The 19237-nt window shown below is 27.4% G+C and overlaps 1 protein-coding gene across 1 annotated transcript; it reads right to left on the bottom strand.

Moving 5' to 3' along the window:
* Positions 1 to 1533: 1533 nt before the first annotated feature.
* LOC127258023 (protein SUPPRESSOR OF MAX2 1-like) lies at positions 1534 to 4920 on the bottom strand. Its single transcript, XM_051284665.1, has 3 exons — positions 3597 to 4920; positions 3288 to 3504; positions 1534 to 3198 (listed from the first exon to the last, which is right to left on the bottom strand). The coding sequence occupies exons 1-3, from the start codon at positions 4712 to 4714 to the stop codon at positions 1642 to 1644; spliced, it is 2892 nt and encodes a 963-aa protein (XP_051140622.1). The 5' UTR covers positions 4715 to 4920; the 3' UTR covers positions 1534 to 1641.
* Positions 4921 to 19237: the final 14317 nt, after the last annotated feature.

Consider the following 19237-nt stretch of genomic DNA (forward strand, 5'->3'; position numbering starts at 1 on the left):
CGAGGTTCTGTTATATTTTATTATTATTATTATTATTATTATTATGTATTTTTCTCGTTTTCAATAAAATCATAATTCATAAACATGATTTGTCAGGTTTTACCCTGATTTTACTATTTTAATTTTTTTTTTCTCCAAAAATATCAAATCAAACATCTAATTTTTATTTATTTTATTATACTAAAATTTAATTTTATATTCAAAACATCACATCTTATATCACATCAAACAACTATTTTAATTCAAAATTTTACTATTTAAAATTAAAATTCAAAACCAAAATCTCACAAGTAAACACACCTTTACTATTTCACAGTTTCTTGTAAAAAAATGACTAATTATTAAAATTGTTTTCAAATCAAAATTAATATTCACCTGATATAAATTTTATAAAAGTACAATATTTTTTCTCATAAAATATCATATAAAAATACTGTTTAAACCAAAATTTAAATCATATTTCGTTTTAAATCACAACTAAGAGATCCTACATCCTATAAAATAAAAATCCAAACAAACATATCGACTCTTCTTTTTTTTTTTTTTTTTTTTTAATTTCAAATTTCATACCATTTTAATTTTTTCTTTTAATTTGAAAATAATTTAATAAAAATTTTACTCAAATTATGCAAGTAAGAACTGAATTTACACATGTTAATACAACTTGTTTTGTCAGACATAATTTACCTGGTATTAGCTTCAGTTGAATTTACTCAAAGCGCATTCGAAGAGTAGCGACTACAGATTCTCGTGTCATAATATATATATAAACTTTATCATTAAGCTATAATTTTTTATTATTATTATTTTATTAGTTAATATATATATATATATATAAAAGTATTAAAATTTAAAATATTAACTTTAATAAATCGAGTCGGGCAGCACAGTCCAGTTTAGCATTCCAGGCCAAACACGGTCCGAAAATTTTCGGCACGATTTTTTTGTATTGGGTTTAGATCCGATTTTTAAACCTTGCTTAATTTTGCTAGCTCTAATTAAAAGTTAGAACATAATTATAAATGTACTAAGAATATAAAAGAATATATTAGTATACAAAATAATCACAACTGAGTAAAAAATGATTGACAAAACCTTCCAAATTCAATTATTTTACCTTTTTTTTTGTTATTATTTATTGGCTGTTGATTTTATGTTGATCTGACCAAAATAATATAGAGCTAATTTGACCGGATCAGCAACATATGCTATAAAGATCACCAATATATATTTGTATATATTTTATTGTATATATTTTATCATATATTATGTTATAAAATAACATATGTTTATGATATAATATATATTAGTATTATAATTATGTTGAGATATGTATATATATATATATATATATTAGTCATCACCGTAATCTGGTAAAATTACGTTGACTTGACCGGATCAAATTCATGCCCTTACTTATTTTATATGTAATATATATTAACTTTATTTTCATACTATTTACTAAAATTTGATTTCATTGTTTAAAAGAGACAAAATATTACCAAGAAATAAAGGTGTATGTTCAAATTCTTACCTAAAACTTTTATAAAAATATCACAAAGTTTCCATATTTTCATATAACCCCGACAAAACCCAATAATATCAAATTTACACCCCAAAACTATACCTAAATGCAACTTCTCATACCAAGATGATACTAGGCAACCACTCTCCATTGCATTTGCTCTTCCTCGGCCCGTCGCGCCGGTCGATCTCGACCACAAGTTGAACCACGGGAGCAATCCCGACTCTCGCATGTAGTCGTGGCTTCAGTTGATCCAAACTTGGCGCCAAAACGCTATCAATCCATTCATCAAGGCTCATCTGGTCGAGCCATAATCCTGAAAAAATCTTCTCCAAAACTCGATCCTCTACCTCTACTGACAAATTTTCATCTACAATCACTGAGAACTTCGACGAGATCTTCTTCTTGATCTCCCGTAAAGCCAAACGAGTCTCGATTGGCTTGAACACGATGAATTCATCCACATTGTCTATAAGTTCACTTGGCACTGACGTAAATGAGCATTGTTGCCCGACTTCATTGTCATGATCAACAGTAATATCGCTCGTATTGTAATCACAACCGTCCATCTGATCATCCTTCGGAGCCAAAGTGAGATCCAACGACACGGTAAATGTCCCTACCTCTTTTCGAGGCTTCAATGGCCTTGTTTCTTCGCTATGTGGCGAAATCGCACGACGTTTCGCGTTTTTTGCTTTTACCACTATCCCTAATTGCCAATTCCGGCTCGCTAAAGCAGCGAGCTTTTCCTCGTCTATGTATCGAGCTTCGAAACCACTTCTCGACCAATTTCCCAAGAGGATGAACACTACATTCCCGAGAGTAACGCTCCGACCGTAGAAATCCACAAGCCTACCCGTCTCGATCGCACGTACGACACTTCCACGCACAAAAACATTTGCTTCGTCGACGTCATCTAGCACGATCACCGAAAACGGATTTCGTTGAACCACCTCCGAAATTTGATCGATCACCGTTTTCCCACGATGGGTCGCGCAAACTTCTTTGTCATCCCGCGGCGAGCCGAGGCTTATCACTATGGGGCTTGTCCCGGACACATGCTCGCCTACGACCGACGCCATTTTCTTCTTCGCGGCTCTATCGGGTCCTACGAACAATAACCATAGATCTCCCCTAGTTCCCGCACCCCGGCGCTTACTATCACCTAATTTCCGTCTCGAAATTATCGACGCCACCGCCGAGGCGGCCTCCGCTTGCCACCAAGCGTACGCCGTAAGGTCTTTGAGAAGTTTCTTATAAACATCGATGTCGAAAGCGGCGACTAACTTATCGTTCGACTTGGTCCAAACATCGGAACAAATGCAACCTAGTAAGTCCTCTGTCACCTTCTTCGACAATCTTTCGCCTTCTTTTCGTCCCAAGACCAAATCGGTCCTTACGGGACTTTGGGGCGGGCTATCGCGCCTAAGTATTCCTCGGGATGTTTGATCAGTGTTAAGTTGTCCAAAGGGCTTCATTGCCGGCAATGTAGGCTGTAATGACATCAAGCCGGCGATTGAATTCGAATCGTACGAGGTTGCCATGAACATCATCGGCGAAGGAGATCGATGAACTTTCTGGTGAAAGTTTGGATGAAGATGTAAGCATGTATCCTTCCATTTTCTTCGAAGCTCCTGATCCTTCTTCTTCGAAAGAACCGCGCCATCGTTCCTCTAAGATAAAATACATACCAAAATCATACAAAAAGATTCGATTTTTGTCGACTTAAAACATCGAATCAAAATCGAAAAAAAGTCCGTACTTGTGATCGATGATCATTCTTCGGCTTGGTATCCTGCATCCACGGGGGCAAAGTCGATTGCGTCGCTTCACAAAACGAATTCTCGACGGCCATCAGCTTCGCGAGATCTTTTTCGTAATCCTCGCGACATTGAGAGCAAAGCTCGATATTTCGCCCGAAATCAGACAACATATGCCACGATTGTCCTAACGCCGTCGTCGGAGGATCCATACTAACTCTGTCGAACAAGCACGGAAAATTTGTTAAACTCTATGATCAGAATGTTTGTTTGTTCTACTTTAGTGTCGATGAATTCCGACATGAAAATACCTCGGAAACATCCCGGAAAGCGGCCATCGAGACGACATCGGAACAGCCTGAAGATCCCAATCAGTTTCCATGGAGGAATGGTAGACTTGGCACCTCAAGTAAGTCTCACTGCTTGCAATGCCAATGAACCACAGGCTGTTATCTTCGCCGGCGCCGATGCCGGAGAATTTTGCTAGTAGTTTCGAAAGCTCGGCCGCCGCCGGAGATTGAATCTCCGGCGGATCCACCAGCCACTTTAAATCCCCTAAATCAAGAACAACTGTCCCTCCATTGTTGATCATGTCCTCAATTTTGGTACCTAATTCTTTGTAAGAACATTTCCCAATTGTAATAACCTTTGCATTCTGGAAAATCCCCAATTCCTTGTTTTCGATCCTTTTGATGAGGGATTTCACGACAGCCTCGGATTGGTCGGAACTGCCGACGAGAATTGGATTTCTTTTTTTGGCTCTCGACATGATTTCGAGAACCCTTTCTAGTTCTTCATCCAGCTTTAAATTGCGTTTCTGCAGCCAAAACGGCGTCGTATTGGCCGCACAGTGATTCAGCAAAAACGACGTCGTGTTGGCGTTGGACGGCTTGCCGGCGATGGATAATTGTTCGACAGTGGCTTTAACGGCTGGGCTTGAGAAGCCGGCTTCCCTCATCACGCGGCTCACGCTGGGGTCGTCGAGTATGGAAATGATGAGCTGATCGAGCTCTACTTTCACGGCGAGGAGCTGCGGCGGCGGCTGTGGAGGCGGCGGCTCGGGGCAGCCGCGCCGCTGATTGGCCTGCGCGCGCTTGAGGGCGGCCATTAGAGCGTTGGACAGCGGCGGCTCGGCTCCCGCCGGCGGCTCCGGCATGTTCTGCGCCGCCGTGGCGAGCCGCTCAAGAGCCACACTGAAGCAGAGCTCCAGCGCCCGGCACTGCAGCGGGTGGCTCGAATTGGGGTGCGATCGGATGCACGCCTGCCGGAGAAATCCCGACGGCGAGGCCAGGAGCGTCGCCGCCACGTGCAGCGGCGTCGTCTGGCCGTGGTTGCGGCGGCCCGCCTCCGCGATCGACTGATTCACAACTCCGGCGGCCTCCGGCGATAGGGTGTGCTGAATTGCCGCCAATCCCGCCGCCGCTCTCATATTCTCAGATCCTTAATTTTATTACATACAACAAAACCCTAAAATTATTATTTTTTTTTCAAAATCAGACGATGAAATTCAAAAATCAGATGATGAACAGAAATCAATTTTCTTTTTTTTTTTTTGGTAATTTGTTGAAAAATGAATCATCGATCGAATTTCGATATGTTGTTGAGAATAATGAAAGGAATGAAATGATCATAAAAAGGGAAATGGTGTGTAAAAGGTGGAATATGTCAGAGAAAGAAAGCAAAGCAAAGCAAAGCATGCATTGTTTGGTATTCAGATTATTATTATTTTAAATTATTTTTATATTTGGAGAGCAGGTGGTGAAGAGGAAAGGGATTTATGGGAAAGTGAGATATAAAAAAATAATAAAATAAATAAATAAAAGTTTGGAAGTTGCAAGAATTTCTGGAGAACAAATTTGGTGTCGTGTCGGGGAGGAGACAGATCTGCACAGCTGTTCTGTTTTTATGTACTCTATATTTTCACCATAATTTTTTGTCACGTTTCATTCCATCAACTTTCTTAGTATTAAATAAATGGCAACTTTCACTATGTTCTTAATTCTATGTTCGTATTTTTATTTACTCTTTATATATTAATTTTATCTTCTTTACTCTCTATTTTTATAAATTTATTTTTTTTTACTCTCCATTCATGTAAAAACCTATAGTACCTTCGTTTAATTTCTTTATCATTTTTTCTTTTTATTTTCAACTACACTGTAATTTTTATAGTTTATTTCTACTTTGTATTAATTTAAATATAAAATAAAAGATTACAATAACAAAAATAATAATTGACAAAAAATAATAATAATAATAATAAAATATATAATACAAAAGTATTCATAACTCTTACATTATAATTATATAAAATATTTATAAGAAAAATATTGATTTCAATTAAATATAAGTATGAGTAATATAATAAACAGATTGAAAATAATGAATTTTTATTTGAAAAAATATTTTTCTATTATAAAAATTAAAGGTATTGTAACAAATTCTGCAAAAATTATTGAGCTATAAGTAAATAAATTATATATTCAAAAATTTATTAATATAAAATAAATAGATTTGTTCCATAGATAAACAAATAATATAATTAAATATTATTTACCTAAGGGTTTTGGATTATATTTAGTGGATAAAAATATGAATAAAAAGTTATTTAAAGGGTAAAATGGGTAAAAATTTGTAATAATTACAAACAGGGAATGATATGGAATAAATAGGAAGCTAAATGGAAAAATTATATGAATAGAGACCGATAAGGAAAATGATTTAGAAATTGGGGATTTTAGGAGAATTAACCCTTAAATAAAATGTAGGGTCTTATCTTTTATACTCCCTCCCTTCCGGAACTATAGTCTTAATTGTGTTAATACGATATTTAAGGAATATTGATAGTGAGTAAAAAATATAGGTAAAAGATATTTTTGTCATTGTGAATGTATTAGTGTAAAAGGCAGTGACAATTGTGTAATAATAATGAAAGAGTAAGGGTAATTTTATAGTGATATGGTTATTTATGGAAATAAAATTATTGTTTTTGTATTGTGACGGAGGGAGTAGAATTTTACCAAACTATTTTTATTCATTAAATTTTTTTCTTAAAAATCAAATCAAATATTTAGTTTTAATTTTTTATATTCTAATAAAAAATAATTTTATTTAAAATATCACAGTTACTTATATAACATTATACAATTATATATTTTAATTCAAAATTTTTATTATTTAAATATCAAATCCAAAATTCAAATCCCCAAACAAACACATTAAGTGTCTAGCTATAGCAAATTCCTCTACTATTTTCACTCGAGTTTAGATAGTAATTTTGAAATTTTAAGCATGATTTCAATTTTTTATTTTTTTTATTTTTTTAAATATCATATCAACATTTTAAATTTTTTAAAATCCCAAAACTTTCAATTTTTTTTTTAATTTTTTATTATCTAACCAGTGCATTAATCTTTTTTTAGTATAGCTTACTTGAGTGAAGTAATTTGTTTGCTATTACCCTCAATTCAGGAATAATTTCTTTCTTCTACAAAAATTATACTCAATTATATATATATATATATTTACTTAGATCTTAAATGAAAATAAATTTCTCTTAATTAAGCTAACATAATAAAGAAATAAAGATTTTTAACTCAATACTTATGTTGGCAAGAGCCCTATTCAATTTATACGGTTCTTGATAAAAATATATATATATTATTTAACCTTACATAATATTATATCGAAATACTATTTAAATAAAAAAATTAAATAAAAACTCATTTTCAAAATATTACATAATTAAAAAAAAAAAAAGAACTGAAATCAAACCCTAAAAGAACATAGCCTAAGGAACATAGAATCAACACACAAGGTATTTATATGTGCAAGAATTAGTGGAAAAGGATCCCAAGTGATATGGTATGCTTTCGAATTGTTGAAGTCGCGAGAAATGAATTTAAGAACATAAATATAGTGATCGACCTATATATGCAAATTTGGCTCTAGCGTGTTTATATAGATTCTTTTCATTGCCTTGAGATTGTAGAAAAGATCAATCTTCATGTAAAAAGACCTAATTTTGAATAATGATTTTGATTTTAGAATTCTTGGATTGATCCCCTAATAGCAACTAGTGTATTGTTATAGCGAAGAATAACAAAATAAGGGTGTAATCGTTGTATTTTGCTTTTATTTTGATATTTTGGTTTATTTTAGCGAAATATAATATTTAGAATAGAAAATATAAATTAACATAATTATTTTTTAAAAGAAACAAGATCCAAATTGTAAATTAAATAGTGTTAAAAATATATAACAAAAACACGAGTTAGTTTTCCTAACAAGCCATTCAAGCTAAGGTACTCATTTACCGTATGGAGTTGAACTTACTCAACCAAATGAATAATTAGGAACTAATTGAGTTCGAACTCCATCATGTGAGTAACGGATGCGACCATTCTTGAAGAACTTATGTTATGAGAAAAATATATTTTCTATGTCCGCTCTTAAATTAATTGTTTGCTTTTGACGGAAAGATTAATTAATATTGTATTTTAATAGTAGTTGGTATTACAAAGTATGTGTATTTTTTTTTTTTTCCCTTGATGTAAATTAATATGATAATATTTATATAAATGAGTATAAATTTGAAAGTGCTTTTATAATGTATTGTAGGATCTACATTTGCTAAAAAATAAATATTTTATTGTATACGAAGGATTGAAAATGAGAAAATAATATATTTTTGAGCCGATAGGAGAGATATTATAAATATAAATTCTCAAGCTCAAAATTCAGTTAACACAACAATCAATGTCTAAAAGTCAGTTTTGAGGTGACGAGTGTTGTGAATAAAAGAACTATTGTTGTGTTTACTTGTATTATTCAATCCACATTGCAATTTTATTTTTCTTCAAAATTATTATATTCACTACATTTTTTATTCAAAATATTACGTCGTTGTCTATATGTTTTCTCGTGTGTTTTTAATTATTTTTATTTTTTACTATTCAATTTTTATCTTAGTTTATATATATATATATATATAACATCATATCCAACATCAAATTGTCATTAATGACATCCCATATAAAACTCATATTCACCTAAAAGATTAAAAAAATAAAAAATAATACAAAAAAAAATAATAATAGAACCCTTGATGTTTCACCTTATAAAAAATCAAATCTTAAATTAATGGAAAGTATCAAAACAAAACCAAATGACAAGTAAATTAACTTTAGTTCAAGGGCTTATGTCACTTATTTGTGTCTTAAATCTCATTTTGTCATGTAATGAAAAGAGCATATTGTGATAATGTGAGGAGGAATCATGCACATTCATTTCTTGAGATACCAATTCAATATGATTGAAACATTACACAATTTAGTTTCTAAAAAATAATATATATATATATATATATATGTGTGTGATGACTTTTAGGATATTGGAATTAAATTATCCTAATGTTGTTATCTTGATGATGGTGTTGTAATACTATTATTATTACTATTATTATTATTATTTCCATGAAAATGAACTCATTGTTTCTATATTGCCACTAAAGAGTGGATGACCAAATGATTTAACAACATCATTGCCGTAAGAGTAGTCGAGTTGGTGTGGTAAATTGATTTGTAATTACAATATTACAATTTTAATTTCTACTAAGGCCTTCTGGATCAAGTCTATCACACAGAGCCTGTCTAGTGTAATTTATCTACATAGCGTGTCTTGCAGACTATTTTGTTCGATCTGAGGATTTATTCCGCACGCATTTAAAAAATAACAACTACGAAATCGATATATATATATACATATTCATAAACATCATCACCTATGTGCAGCGGCGGAACTACATGGGGACTAGGAGGGTCAACTGACCCCCACCCCTCAATATATATATATTTTTTAATGTAAAATAAAATAAAATTATGTATTTTATAGTAATTTGTCCATCTTAATTTTTTATTTAGTAATATAAAAAATCATAAAAATTTTATGTGTATGTTGATTTATATTTTTAGTCTTTAAATTTTATTTGTTATATTAAAAAATATTAAATTTTATGTAATTTTATTGAGATTTTTTCTAAAACATTTAAATTTTTCAAAATTTTTTATCTTTTACAAAAAAAAAAAAATCGATTTTGCCCCCGAACTTTTACGGCTGGTTGTCACTTCCTATGTGCACAAATATTGTTGATATAATCATGTCAAATGATAGTGTTATAGTTGTTCCAATTATTTTATATATTATTATTAATGATATCAAATGATATATATATATATATTTTTAATTAATGCCTTTTATTTCAAATGAATTATTTTTGTTTTAAATATATCTTTGATATTTTTCCCATTTTTTACAATATGATTTTTCATGTTATACTATGTGCATTTTTTATTGGATTGAGATTTTAAAATGACAAGTAACTTGATATTATATAGGAGATACTTATAGAAGTTCATATTTGTTTATTTGGCTGTGATTTCAGTTTAAAATTACTATTATTTATTTTGTACGATTTTCAATAAAAATAAATTATTTTATTATTTATAAAATATCACATTAAAATATTATTTAAATAAAAATTCATATTATAACTATATTTTAAATTAATTTTAAACTAAATCTATAACATGAGATATTTTTTTATATGTATCTTGGTTTGTTGTTCAAATTTCAATGAGTAATAAAATTTGAATATCATTAAATTAGATATAGTTTGGTTTATTTGTTTTTTTTTTTTTTTTCATATGTTTTGAGATACTAAACAATAAATAATTTTAAATTCGCAAAAATAGAATTTATAATATTGTGGTAATTATAAATGCCACTATTTTCTTCATCCTTCAAAATTATATAATTTGGTAACGGCACAAACTAAGTAAATATAATAAATTATTATTATTATTATTATTTATATTGCATCTTTAATAATATATTTTATAGAACTTTTTATTGGTAGAATTAGAACAAACGACTTTATAGTTATTAAAGACCTCTCATATCAATTTAACTATCTACTATAATTGTTTATTTTGGTTTCATTTTATATTATAACTATATAAACATTATTAATTATAAATTTATTATTAACAATATATACATACTTATTTAATATATCATCATAAATTTTATAACAAAAATTCGATATTGTCTATTTAATATAAAATAATTATTAAATTTATTTAACAATTTTTACGATAACTTCTTGGATTCTGTCAATTGTTCATCAATTATTTCTATTTTTATTTTTAAAAATCAATCATTTTCTTATAAATATATCACATGAAATTCAAAATTAACAATACATTTATTAAATTTATTATGTAACTATAAATAGTTAAATATTCAATTACATTAATATATGCAGCCAATTACATTAAATAAATTATTTACGAGATAATTGTAAGTAATTACAATATTTTTATAAAAATAAATGTAGAATTAAGACTTTGTGAATATTTCGATATTTATATAATCATTTTAAATAGTTATGTATACTTATAAAAACTATTCAATTACAATACTAGTAAAAAATAAAAATATTGAAGATAATTTTGTTATTTTGTTGTTACTTTAAATAACTACGAATGGTAGTAAAAAAATTATGGTTGTTTTTGTTACTTATGTCATGACTTTAAAAAGCCACATAAATTTATCATGGCAATATCTGTAATAATTTAAAATATTACAAATATTTTTATTATTCACAAAAAAATTTTGTGACAATATTTGTGGCGAAACTTGTGACAAAATAAGAAGTTGTGATATATATTTATCATGAAATTGCTCTATGTGACTTTTAATTATGGTAAATTAAAATCTAAGGTAAATTTGCAACTATCAACTTTTTTTTCAGTAATGATATAAAATATGTGACTTTGCTTTCGTCTATCATTATCTTGTAGTTTTCTTCATTTATAATTTTTGATTGATTTGTAGGTTCAATTCTTATTTATATTTGTATTATTTGTATTTAATGTTTTGAATCAGTTTTACTTTAATTATTTGTATTTAATAATTCGGTTATACATTATATGTATTTTTTCTTGAATATTTAGATGTTGAATAATAATAATAATAATAAATATTAGATAAGATTTTTCTTCTTTTTTTTTTAATGGTAGTTTATAATTTTTACTTTTTTCATCTAACTAATTATGTCATTTTGTTTGGAATATAGAGAGTAAAAAATAATAATATTTTAATATAATGTAGAGTAGATAAAAAAACAAAATAGGGTATTATAAAAAAATTATTAAATAATTAATTAAAAAAGATGCGATAAGTAAAAAAAAAAATAGTGACAAAATGATATTATTTGCTAAAGTTGATGTAATAAATTATGTCTAAATAAAATTATTTATTATAAACGAATTATGAATAAATTTGACAGAAAAAAAAAAAAAAAAAAAATTGTCCTGATTATAGCGGATTGAGAGAATAATATTTATCAAACACATATCTATACATATATACAGAGCATTTTGATTTGAGTGCTAATTGGATCAAATTAATATATGCATAATCAGAATAGACAACACATATTTGATAAGAAGTGATATAATTTCATATAGTACATATTTGACGGTATATTTTATATAATTTAATACAAATCAGTGTATTATTAATTCAGCATAATAAATATATTTATACAACACAAATATAAAATTTTACAGCACATGCTTCTACACAGTGACGGAACCGGCAGTAAAAGTTTGGGGAGGCAAAAATATCGATTTTTTTATCATTTTTTTTTATCGATTCAATTTTTTTTTTTTTTAATTCATAGCACATCCGGGCAAAAAAAAATTTAAAAGAAATTCAACAAAACTACATAAAATTCAATATTTTTTTATTATAAAAAAATAAAAATTAAAGGCTAGAAATATAAATTAACAAAATTATAAAATTTTTATAATTTTTTACATTATTAAATAAAAAAATAGGAGAGACAAATTACTTAAAAAATATATATATATATATTTTACTATTTTTTACACTAAAAAATAGATATATTTTGAGGATTGGAGGGTTAGTTGACCCCCTAACCTCCATGTAGATCCGCCCCCGCTTCTACATGATATATTATTGCATTGTGTTTATATAGAACATTTGTTGTTTGCCTTGGTTATGTTAAGTCAAAATAACACGGTATTAATTTAACCCAATCAATCGTGCTAATTTGAACCAATCATCGCCAAAACTACTGCCATATATATACATATGTAGAATTACTTTGGAATTTTATTTATTTTTCTAAAACTCTATAACAAATATATCAAGAAGTATCCCATAAAATAGTTAATTAAGTTTCCAAATTTCACATAAAAACATATTCGAAAAGATGTTTGGCCCCAACATGATTTATCTATAACTTTTTACATCAAAGTAGTGGGCATTTGGAAATTCTTTAGGGTATGTTTCCTCCAAAGTCGGTTTCCATTTTATATTATTCTATTGATTTTTTTAAAAAATTTAAAATCAAATACTCCCTCCGTTCCATAACTAGATATTCATTTATTTTTTGCACGTAGTTTTAGTAGTAAGAATAAAATAGAAATGACTAAAATAACCTTATTAGTATGCGTGATATAAAGATAATAACATTTGTGTAATATATTGTAAGTTGTAAGGGTATATGTAATGTTAGGTAGATAGTATAGTTACTAAAAAAATGAAATGAATACTTTGTTATAAGACGGACTAAAATGAAAAAATGAATACTTTGTTATGAGACGGATGGAGTACTTATTTTATTTATATCACATTTTCAAAATTAATTCTAAATTTATTATTTTTAATAAATATATCGTTTTTTTTTTTCATAAAGTGGAAACTCGCAGCGCTATTCTTCAAGTGTACTTTATCTTTAAACTAGACTCGACAAATCACACTAGATGAATAATGTGTGGCAAACAAGATCTAGAGGCGTCAAGACCATATATCCAGGGACAGAACTATACTAGGACTTGGGGGATAAATTGACAATTGACCCCAAGCCCAATTTTTTATAATTTTTTTAGTATTGAAAATATTAATTTTCATGTATTTATATACGTACACAATTTGTCCCCCAAAACTATTCAAAATCATATATAATTATGTCATTATTTTTTATTTAAATTTATTAGTTAAATATTAAATAAATTATAAATTTTTGTCCCATTGGAATTTAGATGTTAATTTGGTCACTGCATATATCATTTATTTGGAATGCAAAAACCATAGAGTATATATAGTGCAGAATTTTCAAATCACAAGTGAATCATAATAAATTTTATTTTTTTTAAATAAATACACTGTTATATATATATGTATATATAATGTGATAATTCAAAGTGCTATTTTCAAATTTATCGCAATAGCTTGCAAATCATGCTAGCTAATCGAAGAAGCTATACTAGAAAAATTATGTGTAATAAATATTAACAGAAATTTTGAACTCATAATTTTACGATCATAAATTTAGATATCATATAAATTACACCACAATTATATCTATTTTTTTTTTTTTATGGCAATTATATTTTTTTATTTATTGATTTTATAGAAAGTCATTGGAAAAAAAAATAATCATGATGGTCTACTTTTTGCACTTTGGACACGCACGCTTTCACTTACCTTTTACACCGTTTTTCATGCTTAATTCCCACTTTTCCAATTATTACTACCATTTTATAATAACTATGATAATTACAATTAAATATTTTTCAAAAAAAAAAAAAAAATTTATTTTAGTTATACCAAAGTATGATACTTTCAATTAATTAGGACATTTTGTTTTGTGGTTGGAACAAAGTACTCCCTCCGTCCCAAATATTGTGTCTGCTACACTGTAGACACAGTATTTTAGTAGCAGTGTAATTAATAGATAATTAAGAATGTATTAGTGAAAATAATTATCCTATAATATAAATAATTATAAATTAAAATTAAGATAACTAATTAGTTTAATTAAAATTTTAAAAAATAAAATTTAAAAATTTAAAATGAGATTAAAGTGTGTAATCATTTTCCAAAAAATGAAAGTGACATGGTATGTGGGACGGACAGAAACGGTAACGTGGACATGGTATCTGGGACGGAGGGAGTATTATACTTTCATTTTTTTTAATTTTATTTTGATCTTAATTATTTTTTCTAAAAAATCAAATTTAGTTATAACATCTTGTTTCTATCATTTTTCAAAAAATATATACTTACAAATCATTATCTTTATTAACTAATTAGGTATAAATAAATATGCTTATTTATTTATTTATATAATATAAAATTTTATTACATACAAAATAATATCCATATTTAATATACAAGCATGGTTTAAAATTATTCAAAAAATATTTTTAACTTTATTATTAATCACATATATAAAAGAAATTTTAATTTAGCTTATAAACATCTACCATTTTGTTAAATATGTCCAACCTAACAATTAATACGCAAATTGATTATAATCCACCCATAGTTTGAAAAATCGGCGTCACACCCTTCGTGATTTAAAAATTACATAATTTTTTTTTTTTTGTATTTTAAAAAATATTGCACATAATTTCTTAAAAAATATATAAGACTCTCTTGTATTTTTAAAAATATTAACTAAAAAGAGATCTGGTGTAATATTATGAAAATACAATAGAGTCTCGTATTATTTTTAACTATATAAAAAAATAAAAAATAGTTGAGATTTTTCAAACCACAAATGAATTATAAATAATTTTATCCAATTAATATATAAGTATGTCGTCAACCAAAATATAATATTTATCTAATATACATAAATATATATTATATAATTGTTTTAAGATAAGTAAAAGCAACATTCAACCTCTCGAGCATCGATCGAACTTAACTTAGGGTTTTGACAAAATTGGGTTGTCCGTACAATTTATTTGACCGCGTGTTAAAATTTTGACCTATACTTCTATATATATATTTGACGTATTAATTTTGTAATTTACATTTAAATATAAAAGTACTTGATTTTGCCACATTCAGATGTAAATCATCGTGATCGAATTGAGTAGCCAAATATTTATATTATTGTATGATTTCTATTTTTATTGATTTTCTAATTTTCGCAACAAATACAATCCATAAAATCTTCATAAACAATAAGTAAGTGTAAATATTATATAAATTTTTTTATTGATACGAAAAGTAGATAATATATAGAAACGAAAATAGTAATAAATAAATAAAAGACAAAAGCCACTTTCACATTATTCTTTATGAACTACAAATGAAAAGGGGGAGTGTAAAGGGGACTCAAAAGTCCACATGCTTTGAGTACAAGAAAGCAACTAAAAGACCCTTTTTGGGGTGGGGTGGGGTGGGGGGTAAGGTGGGTAGCCCACCCCACATGTGTGTGTAAAAGTTAAAATGTTTATGCTTGAAGGATTTGAAATCTCAATGGCATGAGTAAAGGAATAATGATGCATGCATAAAGTGGATGGGCCTAACCTCATAATGTAATGTAATGTTCTACTAATAATAAGATCGGACTAATTTTACTGCGCACTTTCGAGTAGCGATCGTGGATTTTTACAGTCATAAAAAAAAAATAAAAAAGTAATAAAATTGGAGTTCTCACGTTGAGTTAAACCTATTAAAATGCTTTCTTTTACTTTATTTTTTATTAATTTAATTTTTTTTATATGAAATATGAAAAATCATGTCACTAGTATATAAAAAAATAATATTTTATAATAAATATTAATTTTTTATGAGATGATAATATATATTATATATATAGAATTACGATGATAAAAAATTGCTTGGCAAACAAACTCATAATTTTGGTCCTTCGGCATTTATTTGGTTGAGTTTGTTGAATTTGTGTTATAATTATTAGTGTAATATTTTTGTGAGCATAATATATATTTTTAATAAAATCTTTGTGTAAAAGTAACTATTAGACATTATAAAACCTTAAACACAAGATTTCTTTTATTTATGTTTTTCCATTTGAAATACTTCCTCCGTCTCATAATTATAGTCTGAGTTGTATTTGATACGAAATTTAAGGAATATTGATATTATATTGATAGGGGATAAAAAGTACGAGTAAAAGGTTTTTTTGCCCTTGTGAGTGTATTAGTGTAAAAAATGGTGGCAATTGTGTAATAATAATGAAAAAGTAAGGGTGGTTTTTATAGTGATATGATTATTTATGAAAATGAGACTATTATTTTTGGACGGACAAAAATGGTAAATAGTACTATTATATTGGGACGGATGGAGTATATATTTTCATTGTTTTTTTCAAAAAAAATAAAAATAAAAATTGTTTGTTTATGTAGCTATTTGGAATTTATTTTTTACTGTTCAATTTTTTTTTTCTTCTTTTAAACACGATGACCTCTCTCTCTCTAATCAGAACTATATATATTTATTTATTTTTATAATAAATACAATAATAGTATTTAATTGAGTGGAAATACATTAAAAAAAATTAGTAAATTTGTCATTTGTCATTAATGTATAATATAATACTAATATATTTATAATTTATATAAAAATATAAATTATTTTGATAATAGTATGAGAACTACTTTTAATACAAAAAGAATTAATTATATAGATTAGTGTGAGAAAAAATATATATATTTTACTGGATCAAAATAATACTTTATCTAAAAAACAAAGAATTTGTTGGGTTTTGGCTCAAATTTGAATTTTTAATTTAAATTTTACTTTCAATAATATTTTGATATACAGTTTTATAAACAAAAATAATAATTTATTTTTATCGGTAAATAAACTAAAATTCCCATTAGAATATTAATTCATTCAAATCATTGTATTTATTCTATATATTTATCTCATTTGAATTTTCTATTTTATCATATAAAATAATTAATTTTCATTTTATATTCAATTTATTTTTTTGCAATTCTATTATCTACTATTATGGAAATGCAATTCCCTTTTCGATATCGAACACACTATAAATTGTTTTGTTTGGTATCTTTTTAAAAATAATAATGGTTTATATTTTTCAACCTTTGCTTCGACGGAAAGAGGGGAGTATAATCATGTCTATATATATAATCATAAGGAGAAACCTTTTTTTTCCCGTAAAAAGATGTTTGATCCAAAGCTTGTCGATTTGTCAATTTGTAAAAATAAAAATCTACGATGCATTTTATATGATATTTTTAATAAAAAATAGATATGTTTAATATGATATTAGAAACATAAATAATACAATACTAGTTCAAGAACATAAAAAATAAAAATAAAAATAAAAAAATTAGTTATGTACCTTTATTTTATGACGTGAGAATTTGCAATCGTTAATCTTGCATACTCGAGATAAACTCACGGTCAAACTTAACAACTTGCAAACTAAGCTTAATAAATCAAGTTATACTAGATGAATCATATGTGATAAGTAAGATTTGGAGGCGTCAGAATCTTTTAATTGTGACAATGAGTGATGTTTTTTATACATAATTCAATAATTTTTTTTTTCAATATATAACATATTTAAAAAATTACACTATCTAATTTTCATTATACTCCTATTAAAAACCAATTAACTACTCAATAGTTAAAATTATAATTAATACAACATTCAATTTTTTGGTTCAATTTTTGATTTTATTGTGTTCAGTTTACAAAATAGTATTAGAAACATATATAGAGTTTGTTGGGTTGTATGTTTGGTGAGTTTTAGAAATATTAAAATTGTAATTTGAAATTAATACTTGAAATGATATAAATAAATGTCGAAATGTTGTTTCAAATAAAAATTATTTTTAATGTAATATATTAAATATAAAATAAATACTCCCTCCGTTTCGAAATTAAGTATCTATTTGCTTTTTGCACGTAATTTTAGAAATACTAGTATTATATTGGGATATAATAGGAATAAAGTACAAATGACTAAAATAACCTTATTAGTATGTGTAATATAAAGGTAGACATTTGTGTAAAATATTGTAAGTTGTAAGGGTATTTGTAACGTTAGGTAGATAGTACAGTTACTAAAAATAGAAAATGGATACTTTGTTATGGGACGGACTAAAATGGAAAAATGGATACTTTGTTATGGGACAGATGGAGTATATGATATGATATTTTTTGAAAAAAAAAATATATATATATATATATCATAAGTCAATAGTAAAAATAAGTGGTTGAAAGCACAACCAAACAAATACATTAGGCTTTGTTAATTGACAATCATTTTCACAATTTTTATTATTCAATTACTACGGTTAGAAATCTTATTTAGTTTTGTACTGATGATTCCATAAACATTATATTTGGTTATAAACTGAACTAGTTGAGAAGATCATAATAAAATCAAAGTAAAAAATTCAAAGAAAATTCTACTTTTAATTTCAACTATGAAAGCAAAATTCGGTTTGAATTGGTATTCTCTATAGTAGGATTTTAGATTCGAACTAGGTCAACGAATCGTATCGCCATTTACAATCTACTTGTTATTTTTCTGTCAAACAAAAATGATAACAATTTACCTGAAAGTCAAGTATTTGTTTGAAACAATCTGTTGTACAAGCGCAAAGGCAAGTACAAATACTCGATCATACAATACAAACAGTTCCGATTCCTAATAAAAATATTATTAAATTTTTTATAAAATCTCATATATAAAGTATTATTCAAGGTGTTAGAATGCAAATCCAAGTCCCACATTGAAAGTTGTGAAGAAAATTACATCTTGTAAATCCTAAGTGAACTTCGCTAGGAAGAGGCCTTTTGGAGGATATCCAAAAACAAATCTGTGCGGGTTCAACCCAAAACGAACAATATCATACTAGTGTTGAGTTGACTCGGTCCCAACAAGTGGTATCAGAGCCCGGTTAGATGTTGATGTGGACTGGGTGGCATTGGACATTGGTTGTGGTGGTGGGCTCGCCCTCGTGACCTGCGGATGAGCCTTGTGTCGAAAGTCCCCTGGCGGTGTTGGGTCGGTCTTAATTAAGGTGATCAGGTAGCAAGTCCTTTTGTAATAGGCGGTACA

Source organism: Andrographis paniculata, unplaced genomic scaffold, assembly GCF_009805555.1.
Source record: "Andrographis paniculata isolate CXL003 unplaced genomic scaffold, ASM980555v1 Contig14END, whole genome shotgun sequence".
Lineage (NCBI taxonomy): Eukaryota > Viridiplantae > Streptophyta > Magnoliopsida > Lamiales > Acanthaceae > Andrographis > Andrographis paniculata.